General features: G+C 51.7%; 1 protein-coding gene across 1 annotated transcript; it reads left to right on the top strand.

The window, feature by feature from the left end:
- Nucleotides 1–426: 426 nt before the first annotated feature.
- ARRDC5 (arrestin domain containing 5) lies at nt 427–9,550 on the top strand. The gene is made up of 3 exons (XM_058537364.1): nt 427–730; nt 2,476–2,684; nt 8,992–9,550. The coding sequence occupies exons 1-3, from the start codon at nt 478–480 to the stop codon at nt 9,517–9,519; spliced, it is 990 nt and encodes a 329-aa protein (XP_058393347.1). The 5' UTR covers nt 427–477; the 3' UTR covers nt 9,520–9,550.
- Nucleotides 9,551–14,489: the final 4,939 nt, after the last annotated feature.

Below are 14,489 nucleotides of genomic sequence, written 5' to 3'. Positions count from 1 at the left end.
GACCCCAAACTGATAGGTGGACGCTGTGAGGGGCACAGACCATGTTGGGGAGCCGTCTGATAGAGCAGGAAATGCCTCTGGCTCATTCCCCGTGCGTCTCCATCTGTAAATGGAGCTCATCATGCCCACTTCACCAGGGTGGTGGGAAGAATTCTTCCCACCCAGGCCCCTAAACCCCGGGCAGGAGGACAGGGGCGTCCCCTCTGCGGCAAAAATCCTGGGGTCTTTTTATTTACTTGTTATCTCCTAGGAAAAAGTGGTCAGGCTACTATTTCAGGAACCAGTGGGGAGTTGGGGACTCCTGAGCTGCCGCCCAGCCCCAAACGTCAGCCTTGCCTCCCCTCCTGGCCGTGGGGGACCCCTTCCCGGAACCCCGGCTGGATGATGTCACAGACGGGTGACCTCACTGCGGCCGAAGAACTGGACAGCTCAGTGCGTGGGGGAGGGGGAGGATGTTTCTCCACCACCCCGACCCCCATGTCTGTGGTGAAGTCGATCGAACTCGTGCTGCCCCAGGATGCGGTCTACCTGGCTGGCTCCAGTATCAAAGGGCAGATGGTACTCACCCTGAACAGCACCCTGGTGGACCCCATAGTAAAGGTAGAGCTCGTGGGAAGGGGTTATGTGGCGTGGAAGGAAGAAATCGGGGCCACCCGCGATTACAGCAGAGATGTTATTTGCAACAACAAGGCTGACTACGTGCATAAGACAAAGACGTTCCCGGTGGAGGGTAAGGACGAGGCCGGCAGCCAACCTTAGCCATGATAGGAACCTGGGTCTGGAAGGTAAACACATCTGTTAGTCGATCAACAAACTCCCCAGGGATCTCAGAAACGGGCAGAGGCATGGTTCCTCCCGAGAAGGGAAGCCATGCAGAGCAATGACCACCACATACACCTAACACGAGAATAACAAGACACAAGGGGTCGACCAGATCCCAGATATTCAAAATGAAGGTTCAAAGTCGTCCCCTCGGAAAATGCTATGTTTAGGCTAATGACCACCTGTGGGAGGTCCATAAGACATCTTTCTTGTGATTTTACAGATAAATCTCCCTCTGGCAGTGAGACCCAAGGAGACAAAATAAGGAGTTGAGTGGTCACAGGGACAGAGATTGGAGGCAGAAGACCAGAGGAGACCTTTGAGGGAAGGAGTAATTAATCCCCAATTCCACCAGGTTCAGATCTAAACTCCGGACAGACACTAGGGAGCCTGAGTGGCCAGGAACTATGTCCTTTCCAAAAACGTGTCCATGGGGACGTTCCTGGGTGTTCCGTGGTCACGCAGAACACTTGGCCAATGCCGGCCAGAACAAAGTTTAATGTTGAATTTTTAAAATTTTAGATAGAGTGGTCGTGGAGGTCTCTGCAAAGAGGTGACTGCCAAGCTCAGATCTGAGAGATGGGAGACACACCAGCCACGCAGATGCCAACATGCCCGGCTCAATGCCCAGCAATTATGTCCCCCGTCTGTGTCTCAGTTAACCCATCGGGATAATGGGAATAGGAGAAAGTCCCTCCTCATGAGATTGTTTTGATGACGTAGTGATTTAATGGCATGTCAAGGGGTTAGCATAGTGCTGGGTATACAGTAAGTGCTTAATAAGTGTTGGTTCTTGCAACCAAAACACTCCCCCACCACGTACCACCCTCAACCTCAGGGGGAGGCAGAGTGTTTCCCATTTCCAAGCATTTCCCCTCAAAAGCGTCAGCCCAAGCCTGCGACAGGTTCCTTATTTATTTCACAAACGTTGATTGAGCACCTTCTGTGTACAACACTGTGCCAGGGGCTGGGGCCGCAGCGGTGAATGAAGCACACGCCCTGGTGTCCTCGGGCTGACCAGCAGGAGGGGGAAACACAGTAACAAGAGGGTTTTGGAAAAATGCAAGAAAAAAAATAATAAAACGGGGAGGTCACAGAAGTGGGGGAAGAGGGAGTCCCCCCCCCCCGGTCCTCAGTTGCCACTCAATCAGCAAATGTTAAGCACCCAGTGTATGCCGGGTGGGGCATTTTGCCTGCCTTGCTGGCTGCTGTCAACGCTGCCTAAAACAGGGTCTGACACACTGTCGGTGCTCAAGCTGTGTTTGTTGAATGACTGTGCGTCTGACACACCATCGGTGTTCAAGATGTGTTTGTTGAATGAATGTGTGTCTGACACACCGTCAGTGTTCAAGATGTGTTTGTTGAATGGATGTGCAACTGACTCCCAAGGGCGGACCTCCAATTTCTTAGGCCCAGAGCAGAGCTGAGCAAGTCCTGCCACGTCACCCACCCAGAGCATCCCCCTCCAGCCCGACATTAATGGGCCGTGCAGGGCCCTAAAAGCACGTAGTTCAGCCTCGCTCAGGGAGAGACAGGCCAGGTCTAGCGCAACCTTCCTGCCCAAACAGAAAATAAAGAGGAAGAAAAAAAATGAGAGAAAAAAAAAAAAACCTTCTAGAACCTTCTGATGGCGTTGGTGTGTTTTGCTTTCAGATAATTGGTTAGGTGCAGGCAGCCACACCTTTGACTTCCATTTCAACTTACCTCCCAGGCTCCCTTCCACCTTCACCAGCAAACTCGGCCACGTCTTCTACTATGTGCAGGCCTCCTGCGTGGGCCGGGAGCACATTCTAGCGAAGAAGAGAATGTACTTGTTGGTTCAAGGGACTTCGGACTTCCACCGAGAAAGCCCGTCGTCGCAGGTAGGGAGGGGGAGGAGCCGGGGCCGGGCTGGTCCCCCGAGCTCCCCGGAGGCAGGGGGGAGGCGGCGGGCAGGGGACCCAGAAGGCAAGATGTTGGCAGCCCCCCAGGCCCGGCGAGTTCACAGAAACCAGGGCAGGAACTAAGCCGGTGGCTCTCGTCCAGGGTGATTCCGCCCCCCAGGGCAATGTCTGGGGACATCTGTGGTTGTCACAACTGGGGAGGGGGCTGCTGGCTTGGAGGGGGTGGGGGCCAGGGATGCTTGTCAGCACCCCACAGTGCCCAGGACGCCCCCCCCCCCAGAGAACAACCTGGCCCTGCATGTCCTTGACACTGTAAATCAAGACCGAGCAGAGGTCCACTGTGACCCCCTGAGCGAGAGACAGGCCTGGACACTATGTGACTCTCCAGGACCTTTGAGCCCTCAGACAGTGGAGATGGTGCTCCCTCCCCCCCGCAGAAGCAAGGAAAGGGGCGGACTCAGTCCCAGGGGAAGGAAGGGCCGGCCGTGTGGCCTCGATCCGCCTCAGCAGAAGGCTCTGGACGGCTTCTGGAGGCCAGGTGCAGAGACGGAAGTGGGGCGGGCGGAGCAACGTTGGCCCAAGTCACTTCACCTCCCTGGGGACTCGTTTGTTATCAGAGTGTGGTGGCAGAGGGGGCTGGTGTTTTCGTTTTCGAGGTCCAGGTGAAAATCCCAGCGCCCCCACCCACCTGCTGTGTGACCCTCTGCAAGCAGCGTTCCCTCTCTGGGCCTCTGTTTTCTCGTCTGTAAAATGGGCATAGAGACAGTGCCAGCCTCTGGGGTCGTGGAAGGAGCAGTGAGGGGACTTAATGCAAGTCCACCGCTTCGCACGGCACCTGGGCACGGCCCGTAAATCCTGTGGCTGCTGCCACCACCGCCAGTGTTATTATCTGGGTGACGAGGGTCATTGCTGGCCTGGCCAACCTCATGGGACGGTCCAAGAGGGTCCCAGGAAGGGTAGATGCTGGGAGGGGTGGGCTAGCCCTGAGATGAGCAGACCAGACTCAAGGCCGCTTGGCCACCTGCTCTCTGTGTGCCCTCGAGCTGGCTCTGCCCCTTCCCTGGTTCTCCCTTCAGAGCTGGAGGGCAGAGGACACAAGGGAGGAGTTGGGACAGAATGCTGGCATCGGGTACATACCAGACTGGGCAAGGAGGCCCTCTTGAGGAGGTGACATTTTAGCAGAGTTGAGAGAGGAGAGGAGGAGCCATGGGGTATCGGGGGTAAAGTGTTCCAGCCAGAGGGCACAGCCTGTGCAAAGGCCCTGGGCCAGGACCCAACCTGGGTGTGGGAGGAACAGCGAGGAGGCCCGTGTGGCTGGAGCAGAGGGAGTGAGGGGGAGAGAGGGAGGAGGGAGGGCAGGGAGGGGACAGGGCAGGTCGTGGGTGACTCCTTCTGGCTGCTTTGCCAAAGATAGACCACAGGGAGCAGGGGGAGGGCAGGAGCTGGGGGACAAGAGCAGAGGCTACTGCTCTGGTCCAAGGAGAGGCAGAGGCTTGACCCCTAACAATCTGTCCTTAGTGTAGCCAGAGGGAGTCAGGTCCCCTCTCCTCTGTGCACAGCCCTCCTGGTTTCCAATCTCATTCAGGGTAAAACCCCATGTCCTCCTCGCAGCCCCCAAGACCCTGCCCAATCTGCCCCGTCCCCTCCCTGCCCTCCCTCCTCCCTCTCTCCCCCTCGCTCCCTCTGCTCCAGCCACACGGGCTCCTCGCCCTTCCTCCAACACGCCAGGCCCAGTCCTGCCCCAGGGCCTTTGCACGGGCTGAGCCCTCTACCCCAGGACACTATGATGCAACCTTCCTATCCTTCCTCCTCCTGATCCTTCCGCCCTTTACTCAGAAGCCACGTCTTCACTCACCTACATCGCTGATGGCCGAATAAACTGTCACAACCCTCACAGAAGGCAATTTAGCCCTATCTACCCAAATTAAAACGAACATGCACTTTGCCCCTGCCACTTCCCTTCTAGAAGTTTCTCCTACCGATATTCTTTCACATGTGTGACCTGACCTCTCACAGCTCCGTTTGTAGTGGCAAAACATCGGACTCAGCCTAAATGGTCCTTGCTAAGGGAATTAAAGGAGCAGGATAGAGTCAAAGGAATATTCTAGAGAGAGAGAGAGAGAGAGACAGACAGACGGACAGAGTGACGCAGCTCTCCCTGTCAGGATCTCCTCCTTACTAGGTTGAGTGAGTGAAGCAAAGTTCAGCACAGCAGGTCTGGCCCCCCGCGGTTGGTGCTGAAAACAAGAAATGAACTTCCTTGCAGGTGTGACAAACGTCTCTGGAAAGAGACCAGAGAAACTGACAACAGACCCTCTCTCCTGGGAGGGGAGCTTTTTGCCTTCCACTTTTTTTTTTCTTAACAGCTTGACTAAGATATAATTCACATACCTTATCATTCACCCATTTAAAGTGTGCAATTCTCTGCTTTTTAGTGCATTCACGTAGTTGTGCAGCCATCACCACTTTCTAGTTCTAGAACATTCCATCACCCTAAAAGGAAACCTCGTCCCCTGTCCTGCTTAGCAGTTAGCCCCCATCCCCTCCTCCAGCCCCTGACAATCAGGAACCCACTTTCTGTCTGTGGACGTGCCTGTTCTGGACATTTCACATCAATGGGATCACACACCGTGTGGCCTTCTATGTCTTGTTCTCTCACTGAGCGTCGTGTGTTCAGGGTCCATCCACGGTGTGGCTGTGTCAGGGCTGCACTCCTCTTCATGGCTGCATCGTATTCCAGTGTGTGGACGAACTACGTTGTGTTCATCCATCTTCCACTGGTGGCCATTTGGGTTGTTTCCACTTACCGGCAACAAACATTTTGTGTGGACGTATGTTTTGCATTTCCCTCGGGTAGCTACCTAGGAAAGGAATTGCTGGGCAGATGGCAGCTCTGTTTCACCTTTTGAGGAAATGCCAGAGTTTTCCACAGCGGCTGCCTCATTTTACATTCCCTCCAGCAATGCTCGGGGATTCCGATTTCTCCACATCCCCTCCCCTCTTTTTACCTTTAGAATTTTGAAGGACGTGACCCATTACCTCTTCCAACAGTCCGTACCATTTGGGGGACAAGCTTGTCCCAGAGACCTTTCCTAACCTTCGACTCTAAGGTTGCCCTCCACCCCGACTCCCCTCGTCCCCCCGTTTCAAGTCCCGCCACAGCCTCCTTGCTGTCCCTATCAGAAATGACCTCGTTCATTTTCTATGTGCCATTTATAGGTCCGTCTCCCCTACCAGAGCAGGGACGAGGCTGGTCTTCACTGCTGTGTGTTTCCCTTGAACTTGGCACCAAGTTGATGCAAATCAACATTAGTTGAATGAATGAATCCCTCCAAAGTTTCATATAAGCCAAAGGAATAAGGGTTTCCAAAAACCTCCCAGATCTAGGAAATCCAATGTTGAGTTTGCACCCCAACATTCTTAGGAATCAGGGCCCCTTGGCCACCCCGCCTGGCCTGGTGTGTGGGGGGGTCTCCTCTAGGCCACTGCTGGTTCCTTTTGGCAGCTCCTGCAGGACCGGGACAGAACTACCGGCTTGGTCTTGAGTTAGAGCAGCGAGTTCCTGCATAGCCTGCAGGGTCCTAACGCATGCGATGAATTTTCGAATAAGACTGGAGGGGTTTAGAATGGAACTGCTGGCAATTAGCCTTCCGTAGACGGGGGAAGCAGAAAGGCTGAAGGGAGCCTGGGGCAGAGGGCAGGAGGTGAGGTCGGGAGGGGTCTGGGGTCGGCCTGAGGTCTCTAGGAGGACAGACAGCCGACCTGGAGCAGTGGTTTTCAAACCTCAGGTCACCACCCATTAGCTGATTGCAAAAATCAGTCTAGCGAGTTGCAGGGCGTGTTTTTATCAAATGAAAGATTAGGCAAGACCAAAATAGAAACGATCAGAAAAAATCAGTTTTGTGGGTTGCAATTTTTTTTTTGTAAAATAAGAAACCAGAACAGAGAATAAAATAAGTGGAATAGAAAAAAAAAAAAATCAGTTGGGTGGATTGCAATCAACTTTTTAGAACGAAAGAACAGAATATGTCAGAAAATATAAATTTAGTAGGTTGTCACAAACTTTATTTTTATAAAATCAATATTTAGGACAAAATAGAATAGTATTAAATGCATAGAATAGAATAGAATTTAGCAGAAGAACATGAATTTGGTGGGTTACAAAACTAAATAATAGAATAGAATTAACTAGAAATAGAAAACTAAATTCAGAGGGTTGCAGCCAACATTTTCTAAACGAATAGACTAAATAGAATTAGCAGCAGGTGTGTTGTAAGGATAAGCATTATTTCATGAAACTTATTTCTCTTTCGTAGATCTAGATGTAGCTAAACATATAGATTTGTGTGCTTCGCCAGAATATTAAAATCTATGTTTTAGCTACGAGTTGTGGCTGAAAAGAAAAGGAATCATATATGACAATACATGGGTTCTGCAAAGCCTAAACTATTTATTATCAGGCCCTTTGCAGAAAAAGTTTGTCAACTCGCACCCTAGAGCAACTCTTGTGTGTAAGCCCAAGAAAAATGTCTTCATGATGCTCCTTCTAGCTCTTTTATGATACCAAACCCATGGCAACAAGGTCAATATCCATCATGGGGGGAGATGGGTGAATAGATTATTTTGCAACACACTCAGTTGCCATCGTGAAAACAAATGAACCAGAAAGAGCCCAAGAGGCAAAGCACACAGAACCCAACAGATTTCAGTCTAATTGATAATATTTTATTTCTTAAACTGGTGAGAAGATACATTTGGGCTTGTCCTATCAGTCTTCACACACTTTTTCCTACCAGTATGTAGTCAGAGAATAAACGTGTAAGCTACAAGAAAGTGATGACTATAAAATCCAGGATAGTTGCACTTTGGGGCAGAGTGGGGGGCTGGACATATGTGAGGGACTTTGGGGGAGAAACTGGTGAATTTCTACTTCCTCACTTGGGTGGAAGTTACAAGGGAGTTGACTATATTATAATAATTCACAAAGTTATCCATTTGCTTTGTGGGGTTTTCTACACCTGAGTTGTAGTCCTAATAACGTTTAAGTTTATTAAAAAATGCATAGATATGCTAAACTCAAAATTTAGCATAATAGTTACCTCTAGGGAGGGAGGTGAGGGCATGGCATTGGGGAGGGTCCACGGGGCCTTCGACTAGATCTCTGATGTTTTATTTTTGTTTTAAATTGTGGTAAAACATGCATAACGAAATTTCCCATCTTAACCATTTTTAAGTGTACAGTTCAGTGGCGTTCAGAACATTCACATGGTTCTGCAACACTGCTGTTATTTGTTAGATGAGCAGAGATCTGAGGCAAATCGGGAGACATCCTAAATGCAAGACAAAGCAGGCAGCAGGACAGGGCAGTGCTGTGCTAGGAAATGCTAACAACCAGCTCTAGTGCAATTTGCCAATTTCCCTGGTGTCAACCCTCCCCTCCTGGCCAATTTCAAGTTATCAACCTATTTCACTAATGGGGAGTAGGAGGGAAGTTTGGAAACATTTGTTACACTATACTGTCTCTCTCTCTTGTTTTTCTGGTATGCTTAAAGGGAACACACACACACACTCTTGTCAAAGTATCAAGTTCCTCCGGAAGAAGATACTAGAAGGCTGCAAAAGCAGGGCGCAGCAAAATCACTCTCAGCCCACCCCACATCACATCAAATCTTTTAAAATATTACCCACAAATCCTAAAAAGTAAAATGTTACCCAAGGCACACCTTAGACGTAATGTGTATGTGGCTTTATTTGCAATCCAGCAAGCTGGCTAGCTGATACAAAGGCTGCATTTTGGGGCATTCACTTAAACACGTTACATAATTTCAACTCTGCAGTCTTCTTTTCCTCATTCAGAGCCCGTGATATTTTCTCCTGAAGTCTGAACCACCAGGGGAAGCCCTAGGTCTTGCGCTTAGACTGTGAAGACGTTCCCTGTCTTCCAGAAAGCCAAGGCTCAGAGAAGTCAAGCCACTTGTTCACGGTCGCACAGCAATTGAGTCACGGAGGTGGGGAGGCAGCCAGGGTCTTGTGGACTTCTTAGGCCTATTTTCCAGATAAGGAATTGAGACGCACAATGGCACAGGGCTTTGGTTAAAGGCAGCCGGGAGATGGATGACTTCAGGCTTCTGGCTGCAAACCCCAAGCCTCCAGATTGCATGATAGTGCCTCTTACTAGGAGCATCCCATAAGGCTCAAGGCTGTTACAGTGGTGGAAGGTTAGGCAGGCGAGTGCATCTTGTGGCCTCGATCGCTCACAGTTGTCCGTCCCCCCTATTTCTTCTAGAATCCTCTGATCGTGGAGGCTGAGAAGAAGGTCTCCTACAACTGTTGCAGCCAGGGGACCATCTCCCTCCAAATCCAGATGGAAAAGAACACCTTCGCGCCGGGGGAGAGGGTCGCCTTCACCACGGAGGTCCACAACCAGACCAGCAAGTGCATCAAGACGGTCATCGTGGCCCTCTACGCCCACGTGCGGTACGAGGGCTTCACGCCCAAGGCCGAGCGGCGCTGGCGGGTGGAGAGCAGCGAGCTGCTCCGGCAGGAGGCCAACACCCCGATCACCCCCTTCGACACCACCACGATCGTCAGCGCCTTCGGCCTCCCGCCGGTGTTATCTGTGAGCGGCGGCCCCGGGGACGGCGAGATCATGAGCGCCCACTATGAGCTGGTAGGCACCGTGCACCTGCCCTGGTCGCTGAGCAGCGTGAAGGTCAAGGTGCCCATCACCATCGCCAGCGCCCCCGCGGACTCGGACAGCTGCCGGTTGCCGGAGGGGGGCCTGGTCCCCGCGAGCCAGGAGCACCCGAGTTAAATGCCCCACCTTCTAAATATTAAAGGCTTTATCAGACTCTAGTGGCTGCCCTTTCTTTGTCGGGTACAGATGGCCTTCAGATGAGTCTGGACCTTCCCGAACTCCGGCCATCCGCTTCTCCCATCCCAAGGAAGTTCATCGGAGGCCAGAAGACAGAACTCACAAGGCCCTTCCAGGACCCACCCTGGCTCGCTCCAGAGCCATCTCCTCGCCGAGACCTTATAGGGTCCAGACCAGGGGTCCTCAGTCGGGGGTCATTCTGTCCTCTGGGGGGCATCGGGCCATGTCTGGGATATCTGTGGTTGTCACACTGGGGGAGCTCCTGGCATCGAGTGGGTGGGGCCAGGGATGCTGCTCAGCCCCCACAGTGCCCAGGACGGCCCCCCACAGAGAATGACCTGGCCCCCATGTCAGCAGTGCCGACGAGGGAGAGACCCGGGCTGGGGCAGTTCCTGGGGGGCAGGTGGTGGCTGAGTCCCTGGCTGGGTCTGTAGCCTCTTACCCAGGTCAGGCAGGTCCCACCTGCACGCACAGCCCTCCGGGGCTCCCCCGCCTCCCTCAGGGCAAAAGCCAAAATCCTGCTAGTGAGGGGCCTATGTGTCGCCCACGTCCACTCCATCAACAAGCCACAGGGGCTCCTTCTCCAAAATCGACCCCAAATCCTCCATTTCTCTCCTCTCCTCCGCCTCTACCCTGGTCCCATCCATCATCCTCAGACACTGGATCAGTGTGGTCATCTGCACCCGGGTCTCCCGACCCCTGACCCCGTCCCCCGCATTCTGTCCTCCCTGCAAATAAAAATCCAGGAATTTCATCCAGTAACTTTGTTAGCATAAGTATATCCCACCCCATCTTTGGGACATACTTATGCTTTTAAAAAATCATTCCCCGTTTACGTGATGTGCCAGTTTAACTGGGTGTCCTGTATTTTATCTGGCAATCCGATTCTCCAGCGACAGGAAGACCCTCGGCACAAATCAGGCCAGCCGGCTCCTCGACTTAAAATCCCCATGGGGTCCCCGCGGCATTCGCGTGGCCCACAAGGCCCCAGGCGGGCAGCAATGAAGGAGTGGGTCCACAGTGCATCTTCCTGGGCTAATAACTCGGAAACATTTCTCCAGGCCCCAGCAGGCTGCAAAATACCCGCACTACCTCACCCAGGCCGCAGGCCCTCCATTAGTCTGCAGACAGGGGGCATATGCACTTGAATGGCAGCCCCGCAGCATCCCGGAAGATTCCGGAAGATCAGGCGGACAGTGCCAACTGAGACACTGTTTTGGATCCAATTTTTTGGGGGGGAGGCGGGGCGGATAGAATGCACAGATTTAATTGTTTCTTTTCTAATTACAATTATTTTTTTTATAGGAGAGACCCCTCACTTTTAGCTATGTTTTTGGGGTGTCTCCAAAGAAGCTTGTAGGGTGGGAGTCCGGGCTCCCTGGAGGGGGTCGCTGCTGGGCCAGGGTGGGGATGCGCCCCTGCTGCTTGTGTATGTGACCTTCCCTCTGCAGGGGGCAAAAGGGTCCAGCCCTGGGCTGGCGTCCTCTGGCTGCCTCGCTTACCAGAAACTAACAATAAGTTTTTTTTTGGCGGGGAGGAGGGACGTGGGGATGGTCTTGCATGCCCCAATGTCCTCAGCCCCAGCCTGGGCATCCTTGAGGCTCCAGAGGCCATCCCACATCCCCAGAACTAGGTCCAGAAGCGCTGTGTTCTTCAAAGCTGCAGAGCCAATGCCGCCTCCTCCAGGAAGCCTTCCAGCCTTGCCTCCCACCCTCCACTGGGCTCCCCAGCCCCAGTCCTTTCCTCCATCTAGTCCTGACCACACGCCCTGCAAAGGACTGTGTCCAGCTCTGCTCCACGCCTGGGGGAAATTAAGGTGGGGGAACCACTGCAAAGTCCTCCATGGGGCCCCACCACTGCCCCAGCCCCCAAGTGTTTGTTGAATGAATATATAACAACAGCGTTCAGGACTCTGCTCATCTTGGGTGGTGGGAAGCAGCATTTCAAGAACCCAGAAGTGGGTCATAAGCCAGCTGGTGATTGCCCCTCCCAGGTGGGGTGTCGGAGGCTGGAGGGGGGGCACCTTTGAACCAGGGACTCAGACTCATTCCCGGGTTATTCTAGCTTGCTATACCATCCCTACTTCCTTCTGCTTTGGGACAAGTGATTCTGCCTCTCTGGGCCTCGGTTTCCTCATCTGTCAAATGGAGATAACAACAGTATTCACCTCTAGGGTTTGGAGAAAATTAAAAGAGCGTCTACGTGCGCCACGCTTAGAACACTGGAACACAACAGGTGCCAGCCAGATGCTGATTACGAGTTGTAGCCTCTGTGTCCCTCCTACTGGCTTCTCCCACCCCAACAGCTCACCAGCAAGGTCCCAGGGACCTCCGTGTCCCCGTGCCTATGGTAGCCTCCCCGTTCTGGTCTTTATTGTGTATTCTTAGACTTTTTATTTGGAAAAATTCCAATTCGAGGGAAGAGAGTGGAAAGAGTGATGTAAAAACAGATGATCTTCGACCTCGATTCTCCGATCGGTACGGATATTGGCCTGATTTGCTCTGTTCCTGTTTCTCTCTCTCCCAAACTGTTTTAAAGTTTGCACTTCACCCCAGACCCTAAGAATTAGAAGCTTCTAGATAACCACAGTACCGTTATCACTCTTAGGTTTCACACAGATGTGATAACATCATCTCATATATACACACTCCGTATTCAAATTGTCCCACTGTCTCCTATATCTTTTTTATTATAGTAAAATATACGTAACATACATTGTACCATTTTAACCATTTTAAGTGCACAGCTCAGCGGCATGAAGCACGTTCACACTGTCGTGCAACCATCCCCACCATCCATCTCCAGAACTTTCCGTCTTCCCAAACTGCGACTCTGTCCCCAGGAAACACTGACTCCCCGTCCCCTCCCCCAACCCCTGGCCCCACCATCCACTTTCTGTCTCTGTGGATGTGACTCCTCTGGGGGCCTCCTGTGAGGGGATCACATAGTGTCTGTCCTTCTGTGTCTGGCTCATGTCACTGAGTGTCATGTCCTCAAGGTCCATCCATATTGGAGCAGGTGTCAGAATGTCCTTCCTTTTCATGGCTGAGTAATATTCCAGTGTGTGGATGGACCACATTGTGTGCATCCATTCATCCATCGACAGACATTAAGTCGTTCCCATCTTTTGGCTATTGTGACAACTGCTGCTATGAACATGGGTGTACAAATAAATATTCCTTTGAGCCCGTTTCAGTTCTTTTGTGTATATACCCAGAAGTGGAATGCTGGATCATATGGTAATTCTATGTTTAATTTTTTGAGGAATTGCTCCACTGTTTTCTACAGTGGCTGCATCATATTACATTCTCACCGAATATATGTTTTATACTTGAGAATTTTGGGGGATGGGGGAGGCGGGGACAAATCCAGGCTCTGATGGGGATCACACGTTGCATTTTCTTATCAGACCTCTTTCCTCTCGTTTTGTTTTTTTTTTTAAGATTTTATTTATTTATTTTTCCCCCAAAGCCCCAGTAGATAGTTGTATGTCATAGCTGCACATCCTTCTAGTTGCTGTATGTGGGACACGGCCTCAGCATGGCCGGAGAAGCGGTGCGTCGGTGCGCGCCCGGGATCCGAACCTGGGCCGCCAGCAGCGGAGCACGCGCACTTAACCGCTAAGCCACGGGGCCGGCCCTTCCCTCTCATTTTGAGTCCAGAGCACCCGCTGCCTTTTTTGTGTGTCTCATGTCTCATTTTTCAGAGGCCTGGGCCAGTTGTCTTGTAGAATCTCCACACTCTGAGCGTCCCTCATGACCAGATTCAGGGTCTGCATTTCCAGCAGTGAGATTTCAGAGGTGAGACTGTGTCCTCCTCAGCACATGGTACCAGGAGGCACACGATGCTGGTTTGTCACCTTAGTGGTGACAATGTGAACCATGATTGCTTGGTTCTGGTGGCGTTGACCAGATCTATTACAGATATCTTTTCCCCTTCGTAATTGACAAGTAGCCTGTGAGAAGGATATTCCAAGCCCGCATGACCCCCTTGTCTCCTACAACTTTTCACCCAGTGGTTTTTGCATCCATGGACGCCCCTGCCTTGACTCAGTTACTTCCCTGGTGGTTGCAAAAATGATGACTTCCCTAATCTTGTAGGTTCCCTCTATATCTGCCACCCACGTTGTTCTGCAAAGAGGAGCTTTCCTCACTCCACCCCCCACCCCTGCTATCTTTATAATCTCTCTCTGGCATTCCTTAGAGCTGACTGTTTCCTCTTTCTTCAAACATTCTCTTGACTCTCCTGATGCCATACCCTCCTCATCTTCTCCTACTCCTCGGATTTTGGATTTTTGGCATCTGCTTTCTTCAAAGCCACAGCATCAATGCCTCCTCTTCCAGGAAGCCTTACAGCCATGCCAGGCAGACATTCTCACCCTCCCCCACCAGGTCCTGAAATATGGATGATCTTCAAGGTTCATTTCCGCAGATGCCCACATCCCACTGCTTGCTCAACATTTTGAGCTCTGCAAACGCTAGGCCAAGGGCATTGGGCTCGATTCTATGGCTTATGGGGAAATGTTTGGAGTGTATTTTTTTGGAGAAGGGATAGAGACAAAATAGGTTTGAAAATCACTCCACCGACCCTGTGGATGGAAACAAGCCAAGAAAGAACGCGGGAGCAGAAATACGTTCAGGAAGCTACCAGGTGTGAATAATAACAGAAATAATTAGGACAATCGTAACACTGTGGTACGGACAGGCTCGTTTTCCATCAAACTATTTTGGAGGAAGAAGGAAGGAAGGCCACGTGGCTGGACTACATTTCCCAGCATCCCTTGGGAGTCAGGTGTGGCCATGTGACTGACTTGGCCAATGGGATGTAAGAGGAAGTGAAATAGGTCACTTCCAGCCAGATCCATTAAAAACGTCCCTGGAGTCTTGTTTTCTCTTTTCCCTTTTGGCAGT

Source organism: Diceros bicornis, unplaced genomic scaffold (genome assembly GCF_020826845.1).
Source record: "Diceros bicornis minor isolate mBicDic1 unplaced genomic scaffold, mDicBic1.mat.cur scaffold_301_multi, whole genome shotgun sequence".
Classification (NCBI taxonomy): domain Eukaryota; kingdom Metazoa; phylum Chordata; class Mammalia; order Perissodactyla; family Rhinocerotidae; genus Diceros; species Diceros bicornis.
This window is presented reverse-complemented; position numbering and strand designations above follow the sequence as displayed.